Source organism: Salvelinus alpinus, chromosome 4 (genome assembly GCF_045679555.1).
Source record: "Salvelinus alpinus chromosome 4, SLU_Salpinus.1, whole genome shotgun sequence".
NCBI classification, from domain to species: Eukaryota; Metazoa; Chordata; class Actinopteri; order Salmoniformes; family Salmonidae; genus Salvelinus; species Salvelinus alpinus.
The window spans coordinates 18996631-19017769 of NC_092089.1; the positions used below are offsets into that span (position 1 = coordinate 18996631).

Below are 21139 nucleotides of genomic sequence, written 5' to 3' on the forward strand. Positions count from 1 at the left end.
TCTCTCTCTCTTTCTTTCCCCTTCTCTCTCTCTCTTTCTTTCCCCTTCTCTCTCTCTTTCTTTCCCCTTCTCTCTCTCTCTCTCTCTCTCTCTCTCTCTCTCTCTCTCTTTCTTTCTTCTCTCCCCTTTCTCTCTCTGCTGTCAGACTATTCATTTCCCTGTAACCCAGAGCTCTTGTTATTATTATCCTGATCTTCACAGCAGCGGTGAAACAGAATGATCCTTGTTGTGGATTAATACAAACCATATGATATTCAGCTGGGTGGCATGTCTTTCTGATTGGTGCTTTGTGTGCGTCTGTTGTATTGAAAACAGCTAGCTAGCTCAGTAGTATCTTTACCTTAATAAAACGTGTTTAATATGCTTGCTGAGGCAGGTGGAGGTTTCCTCATTAACATGACTCTGTGGAACCAGTGACTGTCTGGGACATCATTATAAAGAACCCTTTGATATCTGCAGGGGAACATACCCACTGCAACTCAGGACTGGAAGAGGACCATTATTACACACACACACACACTCACTCACTCACTCACTCACTCACTCACTCACTCACTCACTCACTCACTCACTCACTCACTCACTCACTCACTCACTCACTCACTCACTCACTCACTCACTCACTCACTCACTCACTCACTCACTCACTCACTCACTCACTCACTCACTCACTCACTCACTCACTCACTCACTCACTCACTCACTCACTCACTCACTCACTCACTCACTCACTCACTCACTCACTCACTCACTCACTCACTCACTCACTCACTCACTCACTCACTCACTCACTCACTTACTACTCCTCCTCCTCTCACGGCCCAAAACAATTGCTCCCTTGTTAACTCCAGCAGCAGATGTACCACTAGCTGATGGGCTAAAAGGCCAATCAAATCTCTTGCCAAAGCCGACGGCCCCAAAGGCTTTCCAGGAACTGAGTGTAGATGAACATGCTTTGTTTGCAATGACTTAGAAAGTTCTTCATCCAATTAATATTATCGGGGATAGACGTTTGCATAAATGTGTCTCGTCTCTCATCTATCAGTACATTAAGATGTACAGACATATTCTGTTATGACAGCTGTATGTATTCTCTACTGCTCTTAAAGATCTCTGAATACAGACAGATTATTTTATGACAGTTGTATGTAATCTCTACTGCTCTTAAAGATCTCTGAATACAGACAGATTATTTTATGACAGCTGTATGTAATCTCTACTGCTCTTAAAGATCTCTGAATACAGACAGATTATTTTATGACAGCAGCATGTAATCTCTACTGCTCTTAAAGATCTCTGAATAGACAGATTATTTTATGACAGCAGCATGTAATCTCTACTGCTCTTAAAGATCTCTGAACACAGACAGATTCTGTTATGACAGCAGCATATAATCTCTACTGCTCTTAAAGATCTCTGAACACAGACAGATTTTGTTATGACAGCAGCATGTAATCTCTACTGCTCTAAAAGATCTCTGAATACAGACAGATTATGTTATGACTTCAACAAGGGCTATCCCATCTCCTCTTTACTACTGACCTCTGTCTGCACATGCTTTATGACTTCTCTACAGGTCTGTCTGTATCATTATAGAGCTTGTCTACAGGTCTGTCTGTCTGTCATAGAGCTTCTCTACAGGTCTGTCTGTCTGTCTGTCATAGAGCTTCTCTACAGGTCTGTCTGTCTGTCTGTCATAGAGCTTCTCTACAGGTCTGTCTGTATCATTATAGAGCTTGTCTACAGGTCTGTCTGTCTGTCATAGAGCTTCTCTACAGGTCTGTCTGTATCATCATAGAGCTTCTCTACAGGTCTGTCTGTATCATCATAGAGCTTCTCTACAGGTCTGTCTGTCTGTCATAGAGCTTCTCTACAGGTCTGTCTGTATCATCATAGAGCTTCTCTACAGGTCTGTCTGTATCATCATAGAGCTTCTCTACAGGTCTGTCTGTATCATCATAGAGCTTCTCTACAGGTCTGTCTGTATTATCATAGAGCTTCTCTACAGGTCTGTCTGTATCATTATAGAGCTTCTCTACAGGTCTGTCTGTATCATTATAGAGCTTCTCTACAGGTCTGTCTGTATCATTATAGAGCTTCTCTACAGGTCTGTCTGTATCATCATAGAGCTTCTCTACAGGTCTGTCTGTATCATTATAGAGCTTCTCTACAGGTCTGTCTGTATCATCATAGAGCTTCTCTACAGGTCTGTCTGTATCATCATAGAGCTTCTCTACAGGTCTGTCTGTCTGTCATAGAGCTTCTCTACAGGTCTGTCTGTATCATTATAGAGCTTCTCTACAGGTCTGTCTGTATCATCATAGAGCTTCTCTACAGGTCTGTCTGTATCATCATAGAGCTTCTCTACAGGTCTGTCTGTATCATCATAGAGCTTCTCTACAGGTCTGTCTGTATTATCATAGAGCTTCTCTACAGGTCTGTCTGTATCATTATAGAGCTTCTCTACAGGTCTGTCTGTATCATTATAGAGCTTCTCTACAGGTCTGTCTGTATCATCATAGAGCTTCTCTACAGATCTGTCTGTATCATCATAGAGCTTCTCTACAGGTCTGTCTGTATCATCATAGAGCTTCTCTACAGGTCTGTCTGTCTGTCATAGAGCTTCTCTACAGGTCTGTCTGTATCATTATAGAGCTTCTCTACAGGTCTGTCTGTATCATCATAGAGCTTCTCTACAGGTCTGTCTGTATCATCATAGAGCTTCTCTACAGGTCTGTATCATCATAGAGCTTCTCTACAGGTCTGTCTGTATCACCATAGAGCTTCTCTACAGGTCTGTCTGTATCATCATAGAGCTTCTCTACAGGTCTGTCTGTATCATCATAGAGCTTCTCTACAGGTCTGTCTGTATCATCATAGAGCTTCTCTACAGGTCTGTCTGTATCATTATAGAGCTTCTCTACAGGTCTGTCTGTATCATCATAGAGCTTCTCTACAGGTCTGTCTGTATCATCATAGAGCTTCTCTACAGGTCTGTCTGTATCATCATAGAGCTTTTCTACAGGTCTGTCTGTATCATTATAGAGCTTCTCTACAGGTCTGTCTGTATCATCATAGAGCTTCTCTACAGGTCTGTCTGTATCATCATAGAGCTTCTCTACAGGTCTGTCTGTATCATCATAGAGCTTCTCTACAAGTCTGTATCATCATAGAGCTTCTCTACAGGTCTGTATCATCATAGAGCTTCTCTACAGGTCTGTCTGTATTATCATAGAGCTCTAGCCACTCTGATAGTATAACATGTTGTAACACTGCTGCTGTCCTTGCACAGCCCAGGAACTAACTCTACCCAGATTGACACCGTGGATTACACTCAACACTCTAGTCCAGGAACTAACTCTACCCAGACTGACACAATGGATTACACTCAACACTCTAGTCCAGTGAACTAACTCTACCCAGACTGACACAGTGGATTACACTCAACACTCTAGTCCAGGAACTAACTCTACCCAGACTGACACAATGGATTACACTCAACACTCTAGTCCAGGAACTAACTCTACCCAGACTGACACCGTGGATTACACTCAACACTCTAGTCCAGGAACTAACTCTACCCAGACTGACACAATGGATTACACTCAACACTCTAGTCCAGTGAACTAACTCTACCCAGACTGACACAATGGATTACACTCAACACTCTAGTCCAGGAACTAACTCTACCCAGACTGACACAGTGGATTACACTCAACACTCTAGTCCAGGAACTAACTCTACTCAGACTGACACAGTGGATTACACTCAACACTCTAGTCCAGGAACTAACTCTACCCAGACTGACACAGTGGATTACACTCAACACTCTAGTCCAGGAACTAACTCTACCCAGACTGACACAGTGGATTACACTCAACACTCTAGTCCAGGAACTAACTCTACCCAGACTGACACCGTGGATTACACTCAACACTCTAGTCCAGGAACTAACTCTACCCAGACTGACACTGTGGATTACACTCAACACTCTAGTCCAGTGAACTAACTCTACCCAGACTGACACAGTGGATTACACTCAACACTCTAGTCCAGGGAACTAACTCTACCCAGACTGACACAGTGGATTACACTCAACACTCTAGTCCAGGGAACTAACTCTACCCAGACTGACACAGTGGTTTACACTCAACACTCTAGTCCAGTGAACTAACTCTACCCAGACTGACACAGTGGATTACACTCAACACTCTAGTCCAGGAACTAACTCTACCCAGACTGACACCGTGGATTACACTCAACACTCTAGTCCAGGAACTAACTCTACCCAGACTGACACAGTGGATTACACTCAACACTCTAGTCCAGTGAACTAACTCTACCCAGACTGACACCGTGGATTACACTCAATACTCTAGTCCAGTGAACTAACTCTACCCAGACTGACACCGTGGATTACACTCAACACTCTAGTCCAGTGAACTAACTGTACCCAGACTGACACAGTGGATTACACTCAACACTCTAGTCCAGGAACTAACTCTACCCAGACTAACACTGTGGATTACACTCAACACTCTAGTCCAGGAACTAACTCTACCCAGACTGACACAGTGGATTACACTCAACACTCTAGTCCAGGAACTAACTCTACCCAGACTGACACAGTGGATTACACTCAACACTCTAGTCCAGGAACTAACTCTACCCAGACTGACACAGTGGATTACACTCAACACTCTAGTCCAGGGAACTAACTCTACCCAGACTGACACCGTGGATTACACTCAACACTCTAGTCCAGGAACTAACTCTACCCAGACTGACACCGTGGATTACACTCAACACTCTAGTCCAGTGAACTAACTCTACCCAGACTGACACAGTGGATTACACTCAACACTCTAGTCCAGGAACTAACTCTACCCAGACTGACACCGTGGATTACACTCAACACTCTAGTCCAGTGAACTAACTCTACCCAGACTGACACCGTGGATTACACTCAACACTCTAGCCCAGGAACTAACTCTACCCAGACTGACACAGTGGATTACACTCAACACTCTAGTCCAGGAACTAACTCTACCCAGACTGACACAGTGGATTACACTCAACACTCTAGTCCAATGAACTAATCAAGTCCAGTGTCCTTTTTTCCCACTCAAAGACATTTTTTTTTTTAAATTTCAAGTCCAAACACAAGCAGTAAAGAGACTAACAGATGTTTGAGAGACTGGTGACTAGTTCCAGGAATACAAATGTCTTCTGTTTCTAAGCCTAGGTAGTTTTATTTAGTATCTCCGTAATGAGACGATGAATCACCTCAAGCAGGAGTCTAGACTTACCCATCACTAGAGCCACAGCGGGGAGGGAGAGGAAAGGGGGATACCTAGTCAGTTGTCCAACTAAATGCCTTCAACTGAAATGTGTCTTCCACATTTAACCCTCTGAATCAGAGAGGTGGAGGGGGCTGCCTTAATCGACAACTACGTCTTCGGGGAACAGTGGGTTAACTGCCTTGTTCAGGGGCAGAACGACAGATCTTTTACCTTGTCAGCTCGGGGATTCGATCCAGCAACCTTTCGGTTACTGGTCCGACGCTCTAACCACGAGGCTGCTAGAGGTGTGCATAATGATATATTGATACTGTCACTTCTCTCTCACTCTGAGGGGAGTCTGCCGCCGCTGTACCAGAATCATTTATAGATGCAGACCAGATGGAAAATTAAGTAAAATAATCCACTTGATTTTGAGGGAAATTATTTGCTACCTGTCACATGTAGTCTCTTAGCCACGGTAGTGGAGACTTTATCTAGTCAAGGTCACACAATATTATCACAAGTACCCCCAGCTCATCCCGTTTAACAGCAACCCGTTGTCTGTTGTTATGAGAGACATGTTGTACGTACAGAAAATGCCCACCAGACCAAAATACTGGGCCTTATGGTAATGGGGTCAGTAACATATTGTCCAAAACTGTGCTTCCCTCTGTATAAAACTCATTTCCAAGCAGACAGCTAGTTACGTCTCTCCTTGATTTGCTCATTAAACTCTCGTTTCCTCTCATTAAAGGGTTCTGGGCTGTTGACATCGGGGCTGTTCAGACAGGAACAAGGCTTTCTCTGGGACATCCTGTACTTCAAGACCACAGCCAGATTCACTCAGACCCAGTAACCCTGGCCAGAGTACTGTACTGTAGCCCAGTCATAATGAACCATACTAGTTAGGGAAACATTGAGCTCCGTTAGACAGAGTCCAGTCAGGCAAAGAGTACGACATTGTTCTTTCTGTTGGTGGAAAGTGATGTGCTGCAGGATGAGATCCCTGGTAGGTTCTTGGTCAGTGTGTTGTAGTGTGGTGCTGCAGGATGAGATCCCTGGTAGGTTCTTGGTCAGTATGTTGTAGTGATGTGCTGCAGGATGAGATCCCTGGTAGGTTCTTGGTCAGTATGTTGTAGTGATGTGCTGCAGGATGAGATCACTGGTAGGTTCTTGGTCAGTGTGTTGTAGTGATGTGCTGCAGGATGAGATCCCTGGTAGGTTCTTGGTCAGTATGTTGTAGTGATGTGCTGCAGGATGAGATCCCTGGTAGGTTCTTGGTCAGTGTGTTGTAGTGATGTGTTGCAGGATGAGATCCCTGGTAGGTTCTTGGTCAGTATGTTGTAGTGATGTGCTGCAGGATGAGATCACTGGTAGGTTCTTGGTCAGTATGTTGTAGTGATGTGCTGCAGGATGAGATCCCTGGTAGGTTCTTGGTCAGTGTGTTGTAGTGCTTCTTCAACTTATCCCACTACCATATTATTTACCAGAATAATACATTAGCCTCTAAAACTTCATCAACTTCTCTCCATTAAAACAGCTGAAGGAAGCACACACAGTTTTTCTCCAGAAAAATGACATTTTCTATTATTTCAGGAGCTCATTTGTGTCGTTCTGTCTGTTGTGTTTTAACAGTTGATCTGACTGGAAGTGTGGAGAGTTTTTACAGCCGTGTTCCCTTTAAGAAGATGGTGTCTTATTCCGTCCGCAGCCGTGTCAACCTGAGTGCCAAGCCTATCACTGAGGGGTAAGAGGCCTTAGGGCAATGTTACCTGGGTCCCACTGGTTCTGGGGGTGAGAGACCTTAGGGCAGTGTTACCTGGGTCCCACTGGTTCTGGGGGTGAGAGGCCGTAGGGCAGTGTTACCTGGGTCCCACTGGTTCTGGGGGTGAGAGACCTCAGGGCAGTGTAACCTGGGTCCCACTGGTTCTGGGGGTGAGAGACCTCAGGGCAGTGTAACCTGGGTCCCACTGGTTCTGGGGGTGAGAGACCTCAGGGCAGTGTAACCTGGGTCCCACTGGTTCTGGGGGTGAGAGACCTCAGGGCAGTGTAACCTGGGTCCCACTGGTTCTGGGGGTGAGAGACCTCAGGGCAGTGTAACCTGGGTCCCACTGGTTCTGGGGGTGAGAGACCTCAGGGCAGTGTAACCTGGGTCCCACTGGTTCTGGAGGTAAGAGACCTCAGGGCAGTGTAACCTGGGTCCCACTGGTTCTGGAGGTGAGAGACCTTAGGGCAGTGTAACCTGGGTCCCACTGGTTCTGGGGGTAAGAGACCTTAGGGCAGTGTAACCTGGGTCCCACTGGTTCTGGGGGTGGAGAGACCTCAGGGCAGTGTTACCTGGGTCCCACTGGTTCTGGGGGTGAGAGACCTTAGGGCAGTGTAACCTGGGTCCCACTGGTTCTGGGGGTGAGAGACCTTAGGGCAGTGTAACCTGGGTCCCACTGGTTCTGGGGGTAAGAGACCTTAGGGCAGTGTAACCTGGGTCCCACTGGTTCTGGGGGTGGAGAGACCTCAGGGCAGTGTTACCTGGGTCCCACTGGTTCTGGGGGTGAGAGACCTCAGGGCAGTGTAACCTGGGTCCCACTGGTTCTGGGGGTGAGAGACCTTAGGGCAGTGTAACCTGGGTCCCACTGGTTCTGGGGGTGGAGAGACCTCAGGGCAGTGTTACCTGGGTCCCACTGGTTCTGGGGGTGAGAGACCTTAGGGCAGTGTTACCTGGGTCCCACTGGTTCTGGGGGTGAGAGACCTTAGGGCAGTGTTACCTGGGTCCCACTGGTTCTGGGGGTGAGAGACCTCAGGGCAGTGTTACCTGGGTCCCACTGGTTCTGGGGGTGAGAGACCTTAGGGCAGTGTTACCTGGGTCCCACTGGTTCTGGGGGTGAGAGACCTTAGGGCAGTGTTACCTGGGTCCCACTGGTTCTGGAGGTGAGAGACCTTAGGGCAGTGTTACCTGGGTCCCACTGGTTCTGGGGGTGAGAGACCTTAGGGCAGTGTAACCTGGGTCCCACTGGTTCTGGGGGTGAGAGACCTCAGGGCAGTGTTACCTGGGTCCCACTGGTTCTGGGGGTGAGAGACCTCAGGGCAGTGTTACCTGGGTCCCACTGGTTCTGGGGGTGAGAGACCTCAGGGCAGTGGTACCTAGATCCCACTAGTTCTGTTCTCACTACCACCACCACCCACAGTAAAACGTATTTCACTACTTCAAGCAATAACAAAAATCTTCTTTAGGAAAACCATTTTTTTACTGCATGAGTAGTAGGATAATGACCAAGTCTTTAACAGTTCCTGTTTTGTGTTTGCCTGCTTTGTGTGTGTTCCAGGTTCCGTGAGTGTGAAAGGAGATGTGATGAAGACCCCTGTTGCCGTGGAATCGGATACGTCAGGGACACACAGTCACCTGGTCAGTTGTTATTTCAGTCAAGATACTTATTGACATGTTTTTACAGTGATGACAATTTCTCCGACATTCAAAGTTCGAGAGAGAAGAGGGAAACAATCACAATATAGCTCCAGAGTCCAAAGGAGACACAAATATTTCCTCAAGTGTGTGTCTGTGTGTGTGTGTGTGTGTGTGTGTGTGTGTGTGTGTGTGTGTGTGTGTGTGTGTGTGTGTGTGTGTGTGTGTGTGTGTGTGTGTGTGTGTGTGTGTGTGTGCTGTCTCCATCCAGGACCAGACGTTCTCTGCCTGACTCTGAACAGCTTTGGCATCCAGACATGTGGTGAAGGTGAGAGGACAACCTGGAGAGTCCAGGACTGCACCCCCTCCAAAGTAGGAACCGGCGTGTATCCGCTTGGCTGGTACGAGAAACCAGGTGTGTGTAAACGTCTGAGGATAAGTAGGTACAGGGTGACTCCCAAATGGCACCCTATTCCCTATGGGCTCCTGGTCAAAAGTAGTGCACTACATAGGGAATAGGGTGCCATTTGAAACTCTACAACGTTTAGGGTAGCTTACTCAGCGAGGAGGCATGAAACACATCTTGACAAACATCTGGCCAACATCTTGAGTTGTCTCTTACCTTTTAGGTTTGATGTCTTGAATGTTACTTTCTCTTCTGGAAATAGTGACAGCGGCGTTGCCCTGGTTACAGTCTGTGCGTTCCAAATGGAACCTTCTTTTTATTGTACACTACATTTGACCAGAGCTCATTAGGAGAATAGTGTGCTATTTGGGCCACCGACAAGGAGACGCTGCACACTGATTTAAACAGATACAAGTGTTATTCTGCTTCAGCTGGTGATCTCTTTTTGTGGGTTATATTTTGCCACCTGGTAAGGATTTCAGAGACTACAAATTGTTCTTACTTTTTTGGAGAAATTCTCAGACTCTGTGGTAATTTTTCTATTCTTAAGAGTCCCTTTATAGCTAACACACTTGTTTCTGTTTCAAGTGGCACCCTATCTATGTCGTGTCCTAGGGTGCTATTTGAGGCACCGCGGTAATACATATTTCCTCCAGTTGGTGTTGCAGAGCCACCTGATCTAACAGACACATTTATTAACCAAGTTGTTATCTGATCATTAAGGAATTGATTACGTGACGACTCAAACGTTTCCATTGTTCCCCACAGTGAACCAGTGGACTAAATCACCACATTTGTGCCCCAGTTTCGAACTACGTGTTCCTTCAAAGAATGGTAAGAGTGCAGTTAATATTTCTCCTCAGGAGTTAGAATGTACAATACATCACACTGTTAGTTTGACACGTCAGCTACAGTAAACAGACACACCTCAGGAGTTAGAATGTACAATACATCACACTGTTAGTTTGACACGTCAGCTACAGTAAACAGACACACCTCAGGAGTTAGAATGTACAATACATCACACTGTTAGTTTGACACGTCAGCTACAGGAAACAGACACACCTCAGGAGTTAGAATGTACAATACATCACACTGATAGTTTGACACGTCAGCTACAGTAAACAGACACACCTCAGGAGTTAGAATGTACAATACATCACACTGTTAGTTTGACACGTCAGCTACAGGAAACAGACACACCTCAGGAGTTAGAATGTACAATACATCACACTGTTAGTTTGACACGTCAGCTACAGGAAACAGACACACCTCAGGAGTTAGAATGTACAATACATCACACTGTTAGTTTGAGACGTCAGCTACAGGAAACAGACTACTGTGTGTTTCCTCCTGCTGTCATCCTTCTGTAAATGGTTGGATAGAAACACGTCGGCCTTTCTGTCTCTGGACGAGGCCCCTGTTCCTTCTGTGTACGTTTTATTTATTTAACCTTTATTTAACCTTTATTCAACCTTTATTTAACCTTTATTCAACCTTTATTTAACCTTTATTTAACTAGGCAACTCAGTTAAGAACAAATGATTATTTACAGTGACGGCCTACCCCGGCCAACCCCTCCCCTAACACAGACAAACGCTGGGCCAATTGTACGCCGCCCTATGGGACACCCGGTCACGGCCGGTTGTGATACAGCCCGGGTTAGAACCAGGGTCTGTAGTGACGCCTCTAGCACTGAGATGCGGTGCCTTAGACCCCTGCGCCACTCGTGAGCCTATTCCTTATATAGTGCTCTACTTTTGACCAATGCCCTTAGGGCTCTGTTAAAAAATAGTGCATTATGGGGAATGGGGTGCTGTTTGGGCGACAACCCATTTCACATTTGTGTGTGTTCAAAGGGAACCCCCCCCCCCCCGCCCTCACATCAAAGAGACAAACTAACATGGTCATTTTGCGAGCTTTCATTGTGCTGACGTGCTGAAATGTTTACAAGCCACCGTGTTTCCCACTTAGCCTTTAATTAGACACACTTCCTCCATACCCTCCAGCAGCTAGAAACCTGTCCATTAGACAGAGGAGATGCTGTCTCCAACAGCTCCAGTAACTATAAACCTGTCCATTAGACAGAGGAGATGCTGTCTCCAACAGCTCCACTAGCTAGAAACCTGTCCATTAGACAGAGGAGATGCTGTCTCCCACAGCTCCAGTAACTATAAACCTGTCCATTAGACAGAGGAGATGCTGTCTCCAACGGGTCCAGTAACTATAAACCTGTCTATTAGACAGAGGAGATGCTGTCTCCCACAGCTCCAGTAACTATAAACCTGTCCATTAGACAGAGGAGATGCTGTCTCCAACAGCTCCAGTAACTATAAACCTGTCCATTAGACAGAGGAGATGCTGTCTCCAACGGCTCCAGTAACTATAAACCTGTCCATTAGACAGAGGAGATGCTGTCTCCAACAGCTCCAGTAACTATATACCTGTCCATTAGACAGAGGAGATGCTGTCTCCAACAGCTCCACTAGCTAGAAACCTGTCCATTAGACAGAGGAGATGCTGTCTCCCACAGCTCCAGTAACTATAAACCTGTCCATTAGACAGAGGAGATGCTGTCTCCAATGGCTCCACTAGCTAGAAACCTGTCCATTAGACAGAGGAGATGCTGTCTCCAACAGCTCCAGTAACTATAAACCTGTCCATTAGACAGAGGAGATGCTGTCTCCAACAGCTCCACTAGCTAGAAACCTGTCCATTAGACAGAGGAGATGCTGTCTCCCACAGCTCCAGTAACTATAAACCTGTCCATTAGACAGAGGAGATGCTGTCTCCAATGGCTCCACTAGCTAGAAACCTGTCCATTAGACAGAGGAGATGCTGTCTCCAACAGCTCCAGTAACTATAAACCTGTCCATTAGACAGAGGAGATGCTGTCTCCAATGGCTCCACTAGCTAGAAACCTGTCCATTAGACAGAGGAGATGCTGTCTCCAACAGCTCCAGTAACTATAAACCTGTCCATTAGACAGAGGAGATGCTGTCTCCAACAGCTCCAGTAGCTAGAAACCTGTCCATTAGACAGAGGAGATGCTGTCTCCAACGGCTCCAGTAGCTATAAACCTGTCCATTAGACAGAGGAGATGCTGTCTCCAATGGCTCCACTAGCTAGAAACCTGTCCATTAGACAGAGGAGATGCTGTCTCCAACAGCTCCAGTAGCTAGAAACCTGTCCATTAGACAGAGGAGATGCTGTCTCCAACGGCTCCAGTAACTATATTCCTGTCCATTAGACAGAGGAGGTTACAGGCTTTGAACTGCTCTCATTACCATCTAGCACAGTAGATAGTGTTGGAATTGGATGCTTAAGAGAGCTCTGTCCTTTTGACATTAAAATACATTTCAATGGCTGCATCCAAAATATGGGGCCTTTTACCTTGTGTATGACACTGCTTCTGAACAGAGCCCTATGGGACAATGTGTTAAATGCAGACAATGTGTTAGATGCATCCCCTGCTGATAAAGTTGTGTGTCTCTCTGCCAGTGAGTTTGAGTGAGTGGAGACTCCTGGATGCGTCCTCTACTCTGGTGGATCCGTCCGTCTCCACGTTTGACATTATTCACATCAGTAAAGACATCGCTGAGGACCTGGACAGGACCAGAGACTGGTGTCTGTCTGGTGAGAAACATCTTCATCGTGTGCCAGAGTCTAACGGTCAACGTCCCCCAACTCAGGACCACACATGCCCCCTGGCAAGAGGGGTTTAAGGCCCTCCTCGGTCTCTCCTGTCTGTGCTCCTCCTTGGTCTCTCCTGTCTGTGCCCCTCATCTGTGCTCCTCCTTGGTCTCTCCTGTCTGTGCCCGTCATCTGTGCCCCTCCTCGGTCTCTCCTGTCTGTGCCCCTCATCTGTGCCCCTCCTCGGTCTCTCCTGTCTGTGCCCCTCATCTGTGCCCCTCCTCGGTCTCTCCTGTCTGTGCCCCTCATCTGTGCCCCTCCTCGGTCTCTCCTGTCTGTGCCCCTCATCTGTGCCCCTCCTCGGTCTCTCCTGTCTGTGCCCCTCATCTGTGCCCCTCCTCGGTCTCTCCTGTCTGTGCCCCTCATCTGTGCCCCTCCTCGGTCTCTCCTGTCTGTGCCCCTCATCTGTGCCCCTCCTCGGTCTCTCCTGTCTGTGCCCCTCATCTGTGCCCCTCCTCGGTCTCTCCTGTCTGAGCCCCAATCCTTGTATCTACCTCTCTCTAGTCTCCTTTTCTGTCTGTTAAACGGTGTCTGTGTGTCTCCCCTCAGCCTGTGAGGAGGCTGAGTCCTGTGCTGTGGTGTCAGTGGGGCGGACCGACTCGGCTGTCCGCTGTGTCCTCTACCCAGACACCCTGGCCTGTGGCCCCTCCACTACCACCACCACTGGAGGTCAGGACTGTCGGCTGGTCATCAGAGAGTCAGCTCTCCAGGTCTACCTCCACAAAGGTGGGCAACATCCCTGACCCTGGCTCACTATACATCCCTGACCCTGGTTCACTGTACATCCCTGACCCTGGTTCACTATACATCCCTGACCCTGGTTCACTATACATCCCTGACCCTGGTTCACTATACATCCCTGACCCTGGTTCACTATACATCCCTGACCCTGGCTCACTATACATCCCTGACCCTGGTTCACTATACATCCCTGACCCTGGCTCACTATACATCCCTGACCCTGGTTCACTATACATCCCTGACCCTGGTTCACTATACATCCCTGACCCTGGTTCACTATACATCCCTGACCCTGGCTCACTATACATCCCTGACCCTGGTTCACAATACATCCCTGACCCTGGTTCACTATACATCCCTGACCCTGGTTCACTATACATCCCTGACCCTGGTTCACTATACATCCCTGACCCTGGTTCACTATACATCCCTGACCCTGGTTCACTATACATCCCTGACCCTGGTTCACTATACATCCCTGACCCTGGCTCACTATACATCCGTGACCCTGGTTCACTATACATCCCTGACCCTGGCTCACTATACATCCGTGACCCTGGTTCACTATACATCCCTGACCCTGGCTCACTATACATCCCTGACCCTGGTTCACTATACATCCCTGACCCTGGCTCACTATACATCCGTGACCCTGGTTCACTATACATCCCTGACCCTGGTTCACTTTACATCCCTGACCCTGGTTCACTATACATCCCTGACCCTGGTTCACTTTACATCCCTGACCCTGGTTCACTATACATCCCTGACCCTGGTTCACTATACATCCCTGACCCTGGCTCACTTTACATCCCTGACCCTGGTTCACTATACATCCCTGACCCTGGTTCACTTTACATCCCTGACCCTGGTTCACTATACATCCGTGACCCTGGTTCACTATACATCCCTGACCCTGGCTCACTATACATCCGTGACCCTGGTTCACTATACATCCCTGACCCTGGTTCACTTTACATCCCTGACCCTGGTTCACTATACATCCCTGACCCTGGTTCACTTTACATCCCTGACCCTGGTTCACTATACATCCCTGACCCTGGTTCACTATACATCCCTGACCCTGGTTCACTATACATCCCTGACCCTGGTTCACTATACATCCCTGACCCTGGTTCACTATACATCCCTGACCCTGGCTCACTATACATCCCTGACCCTGGTTCACTATACATCCCTGACCCTGGCTCACTATACATCCGTGACCCTGGTTCACTATACATCCCTGACCCTGGTTCACTATACATCCCTGACCCTGGTTCACTATACATCCGTGACCCTGGTTCACTATACATCCCTGACCCTGGTTCACTTTACATCCCTGACCCTGGTTCACTATACATCCCTGACCCTGGTTCACTTTACATCCCTGACCCTGGTTCACTATACATCCCTGACCCTTGCTCACTATACATCCCTGACCCTGGCTCACTTTACATCCCTGACCCTGGTTCACTATACATCCCTGACCCTGGTTCACTTTACATCCCTGACCCTGGTTCACTATACATCCGTGACCCTGGTTCACTATACATCCCTGACCCTGGTTCACTATACATCCCTGACCCTGGCTCACTATACATCCCTGACCCTGGTTCACTATACATCCCTGACCCTGGTTCACTATACATCCCTGACCCTGGCTCACTATACATCCCTGACCCTGGTTCACTATACATCCCTGACCCTGGTTCACTATACATCCCTGACCCTGGTTCACTATACATCCCTGACCCTGGCTCACTATACATCCCTGACCCTGGCTCACTATACATCCCTGACCCTGGCTCACTATACATCCCTGACCCTGGTTCACTATACATCCCTGACCCTGGTTCACTATACATCCCTGACCCTGGCTCACTATACATCCCTGGTTCACTATACATCCCTGACCCTGGTTCACTATACATCCCTGACCCTGGCTCACTATACATCCCTGACCCTGGTTCACTATACATCCCTGGTTCACTATACATCCCTGACCCTGGTTCACTATACATCCCTGACCCTGGCTCACTATACATCCCTGGTTCACTATACATCCCTGACCCTGGTTCACTATACATCCCTGACCCTGGTTCACTATACATCCCTGACCCTGGCTCACTATACATCCCTGGTTCACTATACATCCCTGACCCTGGTTCACTATACATCCCTGACCCTGGTTCACTATACATCCCTGGTTCACTATACATCCCTGACCCTGGTTCACTATACATCCCTGACCCTGGTTCACTATACATCCCTGACCCTGGCTCACTATACATCCCTGACCCTGGCTCACTATACATCCCTGACCCTGGTTCACTATACATCCCTGACCCTGGCTCACTATACATCCCTGACCCTGGTTCACTATACATCCCTGGTTCACTATACATCCCTGACCCTGGTTCACTATACATCCCTGACCCTGGCTCACTATACATCCCTGACCCCCTGGCTCACTATACATCCCTGAGCCTGGTTCACTATACATCCCTGACCCTGGTTCACTATACATCCCTGACCCTGGTTCACTATACATCCCTGACCCTGGTTCACTTTACATCCCTGACCCTGGTTCACTATACATCCGTGACCCTGGTTCACTATACATCCCTGACCCTGGCTCACTATACATCCGTGACCCTGGTTCACTATACATCCCTGACCCTGGTTCACTTTACATCCCTGACCCTGGTTCACTATACATCCCTGACCCTGGTTCACTTTACATCCCTGACCCTGGTTCACTATACATCCCTGACCCTGGTTCACTATACATCCCTGACCCTGGCTCACTATACATCCGTGACCCTGGTTCACTATACATCCCTGACCCTGGTTCACTATACATCCCTGACCCTGGTTCACTATACATCCCTGACCCTGGTTCACTATACATCCCTGACCCTGGCTCACTATACATCCCTGACCCTGGTTCACTATACATCCCTGGCCCTGGTTCACTATACATCCCTGACCCTGGTTCACTATACATCCCTGACCCTGGTTCACTATACATCCCTGACCCTGGCTCACTATACATCCCTGACCCTGGTTCACTATACATCCCTGGCCCTGGCTCACTATACATCCCTGGCCCTGGCTCACTATACATCCCTGACCCTGGTTCACTATACATCCCTGACCCTGGTTCACTATACATCCCTGGCCCTGGCTCACTATACATCCCTGACCCTGGTTCACTATACATCCCTGGCCCTGGCTCACTATACATCCCTGGCCCTGGCTCACTATACATCCCTGACCCTGGTTCACTATACATCCCTGACCCTGGCTCACTATACATCCGTGACCCTGGTTCACTATACATCCGTGACCCTGGTTCACTATACATCCCTGACCCTGGTTCACTATACATCCCTGACCCTGGCTCACTATACATCCCTGACCCTGGTTCACTATACATCCCTGACCCTGGTTCACTATACATCCCTGACCCTGGTTGCTTTACACACATGAGGACTGCTGTTAATATGTCTAGTGTTTGAAGAAGCAGAGATGTTTACTGGTGGGTTAGGTCATGTCAATCACTGCAGCCTACTTATTGTAATGGCTACTGCTACTCTCTGTTCATCATATATGCATAGTCACTTTAACCATACCTACATGTACATACCACCTCAATAAGCCTGACTAACAGGTGTCTGTATATAGCCTCGCTACTCTATATAGCCTGTCTACTGCTACTCTCTGTTCATCATATATGCATAGTCACTTTAACCATACCTACATGTACATACCACCTCAATAAGCCTGACTAACAGGTGTCTGTATATAGCCTCGCTACTCTATATAGCCTGTCTACTGCTACTCTCTGTTCATCATATATGCATAGTCACTTTAACCATACCTACATGTACATACTACCTCAATAAGCCTGACTAACAGGTGTCTGTATATAGTCTTGCTACTCTTATTTTCAAATGTATGTTTACTGTTTTATTTCTTTACTTACCTACACACACACACACACACACACCTTTTTTTTCGCACTATTTGTTAGAGCCTGTAAGTAAGCATTTCACTGTAAGGTCTACTACACCTGTTGTATTTGGCGCACGTGACAAATTAACTTTGATTTGATTTGTAATGATCATTATTATTCGAAAGCGTTATTTATCTTCCGAGAGGTGCTGAAGGAGATTTACTGGTTGATTCCAGTGCAGACGGTGTCTCCGTCCCAAATCGCACCCTGTTCCCTACATGGTACACTACTGTTGACCAGGGCCCATAGTTGTCAGTCCAGGCTTCCCTCTGACTGATGGTTATTTATTCTGTGGGATCCAGAACCCAAGGCGGAGTTGACGTCAGTGTTTATCCCGGCTCACGGAACGCTCCAGGGAGAGGCCATGACAACGCTGCTCGGGTCAGACAGGAAGACAGTCAGACAGTTCTTGGGAGTTCCGTACGCTCGTCCTCCTATCAGAGCCCTCCGTTTCGCCCCCCCACAGCCTGCTGAATGGAGTGGCACATGGAACGCCACGATTACCAGGTAAACAATGACTCTGGAGGAAGATATTTTTAAAGATGTGTTAGAAAGGTTTTGTATAATTTCATCCAGTAGTTTTGAAAGTGGCGTTCACGAGCCAAAACGGGTCACTGAAAATGTTATTTAAAAAAAAAATATATATATTTACCTTTATTTAACTAGGCAAGTCAGTTAAGAACAAATTCTTATTCACAATGACAGCCTAGGGACAGTGGGTTAACTGCCTTGTTCAGGGGCAGAACGACAGATTTTTACCTTGTCAGCTCGGGGATTCGATCTAGCAACCTTTCGGTTACTGGTCCGACGAGCTAACCACTATGAAATGTTACATCCTGCATTTTTTTTATATATACACTACCGTTAAAAAGTTTGGGGCCACTTAGAAATGTCCTTGTTTTTGAAAGAAAAGCAAATTTTTTGTCCATTGAAATAACATAAAATGTATCAGAAATTGTTAATGATGTAAATGACTATTGTAGCTGGAAACAGCAGATTTTTTAATGGAATATCTACATAGGCGTACAGAGGCCCATTATCAGCAACCATCACTCCTGTGTTCCAATGGCATGTTGTGTTAGCTATTCCAAGTTAATCATTTTAAAAGGCTAGTTGATCATTAGAAAACCCTTTTGCAATTATGTTAGCACAGCTGAAAACAGTTTTTCTGATTAAAGAAGCAATAAAACTGGCCCCCTTTAGACTAGCTGAGCATCTGGAGCATCAGCATTTGTGGGTTTGATTACAGGCTCAAAATGGCCAGAAACAAAGAACTTTCTTCTGAAACTCATCAGTCTATTATTGTTCTGAGAAAGGAAGGCTATTCCATGCGAGAAATTGCCAAAAAACTGAAGATCTCGTATAACGCTGTGTGCTACTCCCTTCACAGAACAGTGCAAACTGTCTCTAACCAGAATAGAAAGAGGAGTTGGGAGGCCCTGGTGCACAACTGAACAAGAGGACAAGTACATTAGAGTGTCTAGTTGAGAAACAGGCACCTTGCAATTCCTCAACTGGCAGCTTCATTAAATAGTAACCGCAAAAACCAGTCTCAACGTCAATAGTGAAGAGGCGACACCGGAATGCTGCAACTTCTATGATTTGTTATGAATTTGTAAGGGCTTAAGATCCCGTTCAATCTCTTAGAATGTCTGCCTGAGTGTCTGTCTGAGTGTCTGTCTGAGTGTCTGCCTGAGTGTCTGCCTGAGTGTCTGCCTGAGTGTCTGCCTGAGTGTCTGCCTGAGTGTCTGCCTGAGTGTCTGCCTGAGTGTCTGCCTGAGTGTCTGCCCGCCCGCCTAGAAGGCCAGCCTGTTGTTGTGGATGTTTCCCATGGTAGACCCAGTTGTACCACATGCAGTGTGTTAATGTGTCCTGTAATCCTGTTGTTGTGGATGTTCCCCATGGTAGACCCAGTTGTACCACATGCAGTGTGTTAATGTGTCCTGTAATCCTGTTGTTGTGGATGTGTCCCATGGTAGACCCAGTTGTACCACATGCAGTGTGTTAATGTGTCCTGTAATCCTGTTGTTGTGCATGTTTCCCATGGTAGACCCAGCTGTCTGCAGCCTGGAGCTGTGGAGTCATCGGCCAGCAGTGAGGACTGTCTGTACCTCAACATCTTCGTCCCCAGCGGCATCGTAAGTCACATTGTACCTATAGAGATCTTTGTTGCACTAGAAGCCCTGTTGACCTCTCCTTTAGTAACCCCTAGACACCTCAAGCACCACTCCACTACCTACCGGTCCCTCAGATTGACAGTTGGGTCTGCCGTGTCATTCCTGTTCTTGTCTTTTCCTCTGATAGAGAGGGAGTGCAGCGGTCCTGGTGTTCTTCCATAACCCGTCTGGAGCAGCCAGCAATGACACACCATCTCTACTGGACGGCTCCTACCTGGCTGCCGTCGGCAACATCGTCGTGGTTACCGTCAACACCAGGGTTGCAGCGTTCGGATTCCTCAGCACAGGTGCTCCCGTTAACACACGTTAGAAGCAGCATTCAATTATCTTATAGGTTATATGCTTTCAAAAGTAACAAAAGTCACGAGTGCTGCCTTCTAAATCTGAACTCACATTTGGATCTGAGAGTGCATAATAAGTGAATGTTAAAGTAGAAGGAAGATAGTGGACATGAAGATAGAATCAGGTCACAATGGAAGTGAAGGGGAGAGGATGACATCATGTTTACTGTTGGTATTCTGCTGCTGTGGAGGGCTTAGAGGGCCCGGAGGGAGAGATGGGGTGGAGGGGGGAGGGAGAGATGGGGTGGAGGGGGGAAGGAGAGATGGGGAGAGGGGGGAGGGAGAGATGGGGTGGGGGGGAGGGAGAGATGGGGAGAGGGGGCAGGGAGAGATGGGGGGGAGAGATGAGGGGGAGGGAGAGATGGGGGGCGGGGACATGGGGAGAGGGGGAGGGAGACATGGGGGGGGGGGGGGAGAGGGGTAGGGTGACAGGGGGAGGGAAACACATCTCTGCTGATGGTGTGTTCTGTGCTGATGTGGCACTGAGAGGGAGGAGTGACTCTCTCCACAGTCAGCTAGCCAGCCATAGCACACAGCTGGCACACTCACAGACATGTGGAAGGACTGTGTGTCTGTGTGTTCAAGTTTCAACTTTGTTATCCTAGACGGCACTTTGTGTTTTAGAGTATGATGTATAGTCTTGGTGATAGGAGCCCTCAGACAGCAACTCTAGAAGACCCTGCAACACAGCCACACCTACTAAACCACTGGCCCCTCCCAGACAGCTCTTCTATAAATCCCTGCAACACAGCAACACCTACTAAACCACTGGCCCCTCCCAGACAGCTCTACTATAAAGCCCTGCAACACAGTAACACCTATAAACCACTGGCCCCTCCCAGACAGCGCTTCTATAAAGCCCTGCAACACAGCAACACCTATAAACCACTGGTCCCTCCCAGACAGCGCTTCTATAAAGCCCTGCAACACAGCAACACCTACTAAACCACTGGCCCCTCCCAGACAGCTCTTCTATAAAGCCCTGCAACACAGCAACACCTATAAACCACTGGTCCCTCCCAGACAGCTCTTCTATAAAGCCCTGCAACACAGCAACACCTCTAAACCACTGGTCCCTCCC

The 21139-nt window shown here is 47.6% G+C and overlaps 1 protein-coding gene across 1 annotated transcript in view; it reads left to right on the forward strand.

Moving 5' to 3' along the window:
- Positions 1 to 21139, forward strand: part of tg (thyroglobulin) — a 92535-nt gene that overhangs the window by 39999 nt on the left and 31397 nt on the right. Inside the window, exons 34-42 of the mRNA XM_071395192.1 lie at positions 6918 to 7029; positions 8603 to 8682; positions 8951 to 9094; positions 9854 to 9919; positions 12587 to 12721; positions 13328 to 13504; positions 17843 to 18047; positions 19591 to 19678; positions 19845 to 20004. Coding sequence (XP_071251293.1) covers positions 6918 to 7029; positions 8603 to 8682; positions 8951 to 9094; positions 9854 to 9919; positions 12587 to 12721; positions 13328 to 13504; positions 17843 to 18047; positions 19591 to 19678; positions 19845 to 20004 — 1167 coding nt within the window. The remainder of the gene's footprint in view (positions 1 to 6917; positions 7030 to 8602; positions 8683 to 8950; positions 9095 to 9853; positions 9920 to 12586; positions 12722 to 13327; positions 13505 to 17842; positions 18048 to 19590; positions 19679 to 19844; positions 20005 to 21139) is intronic.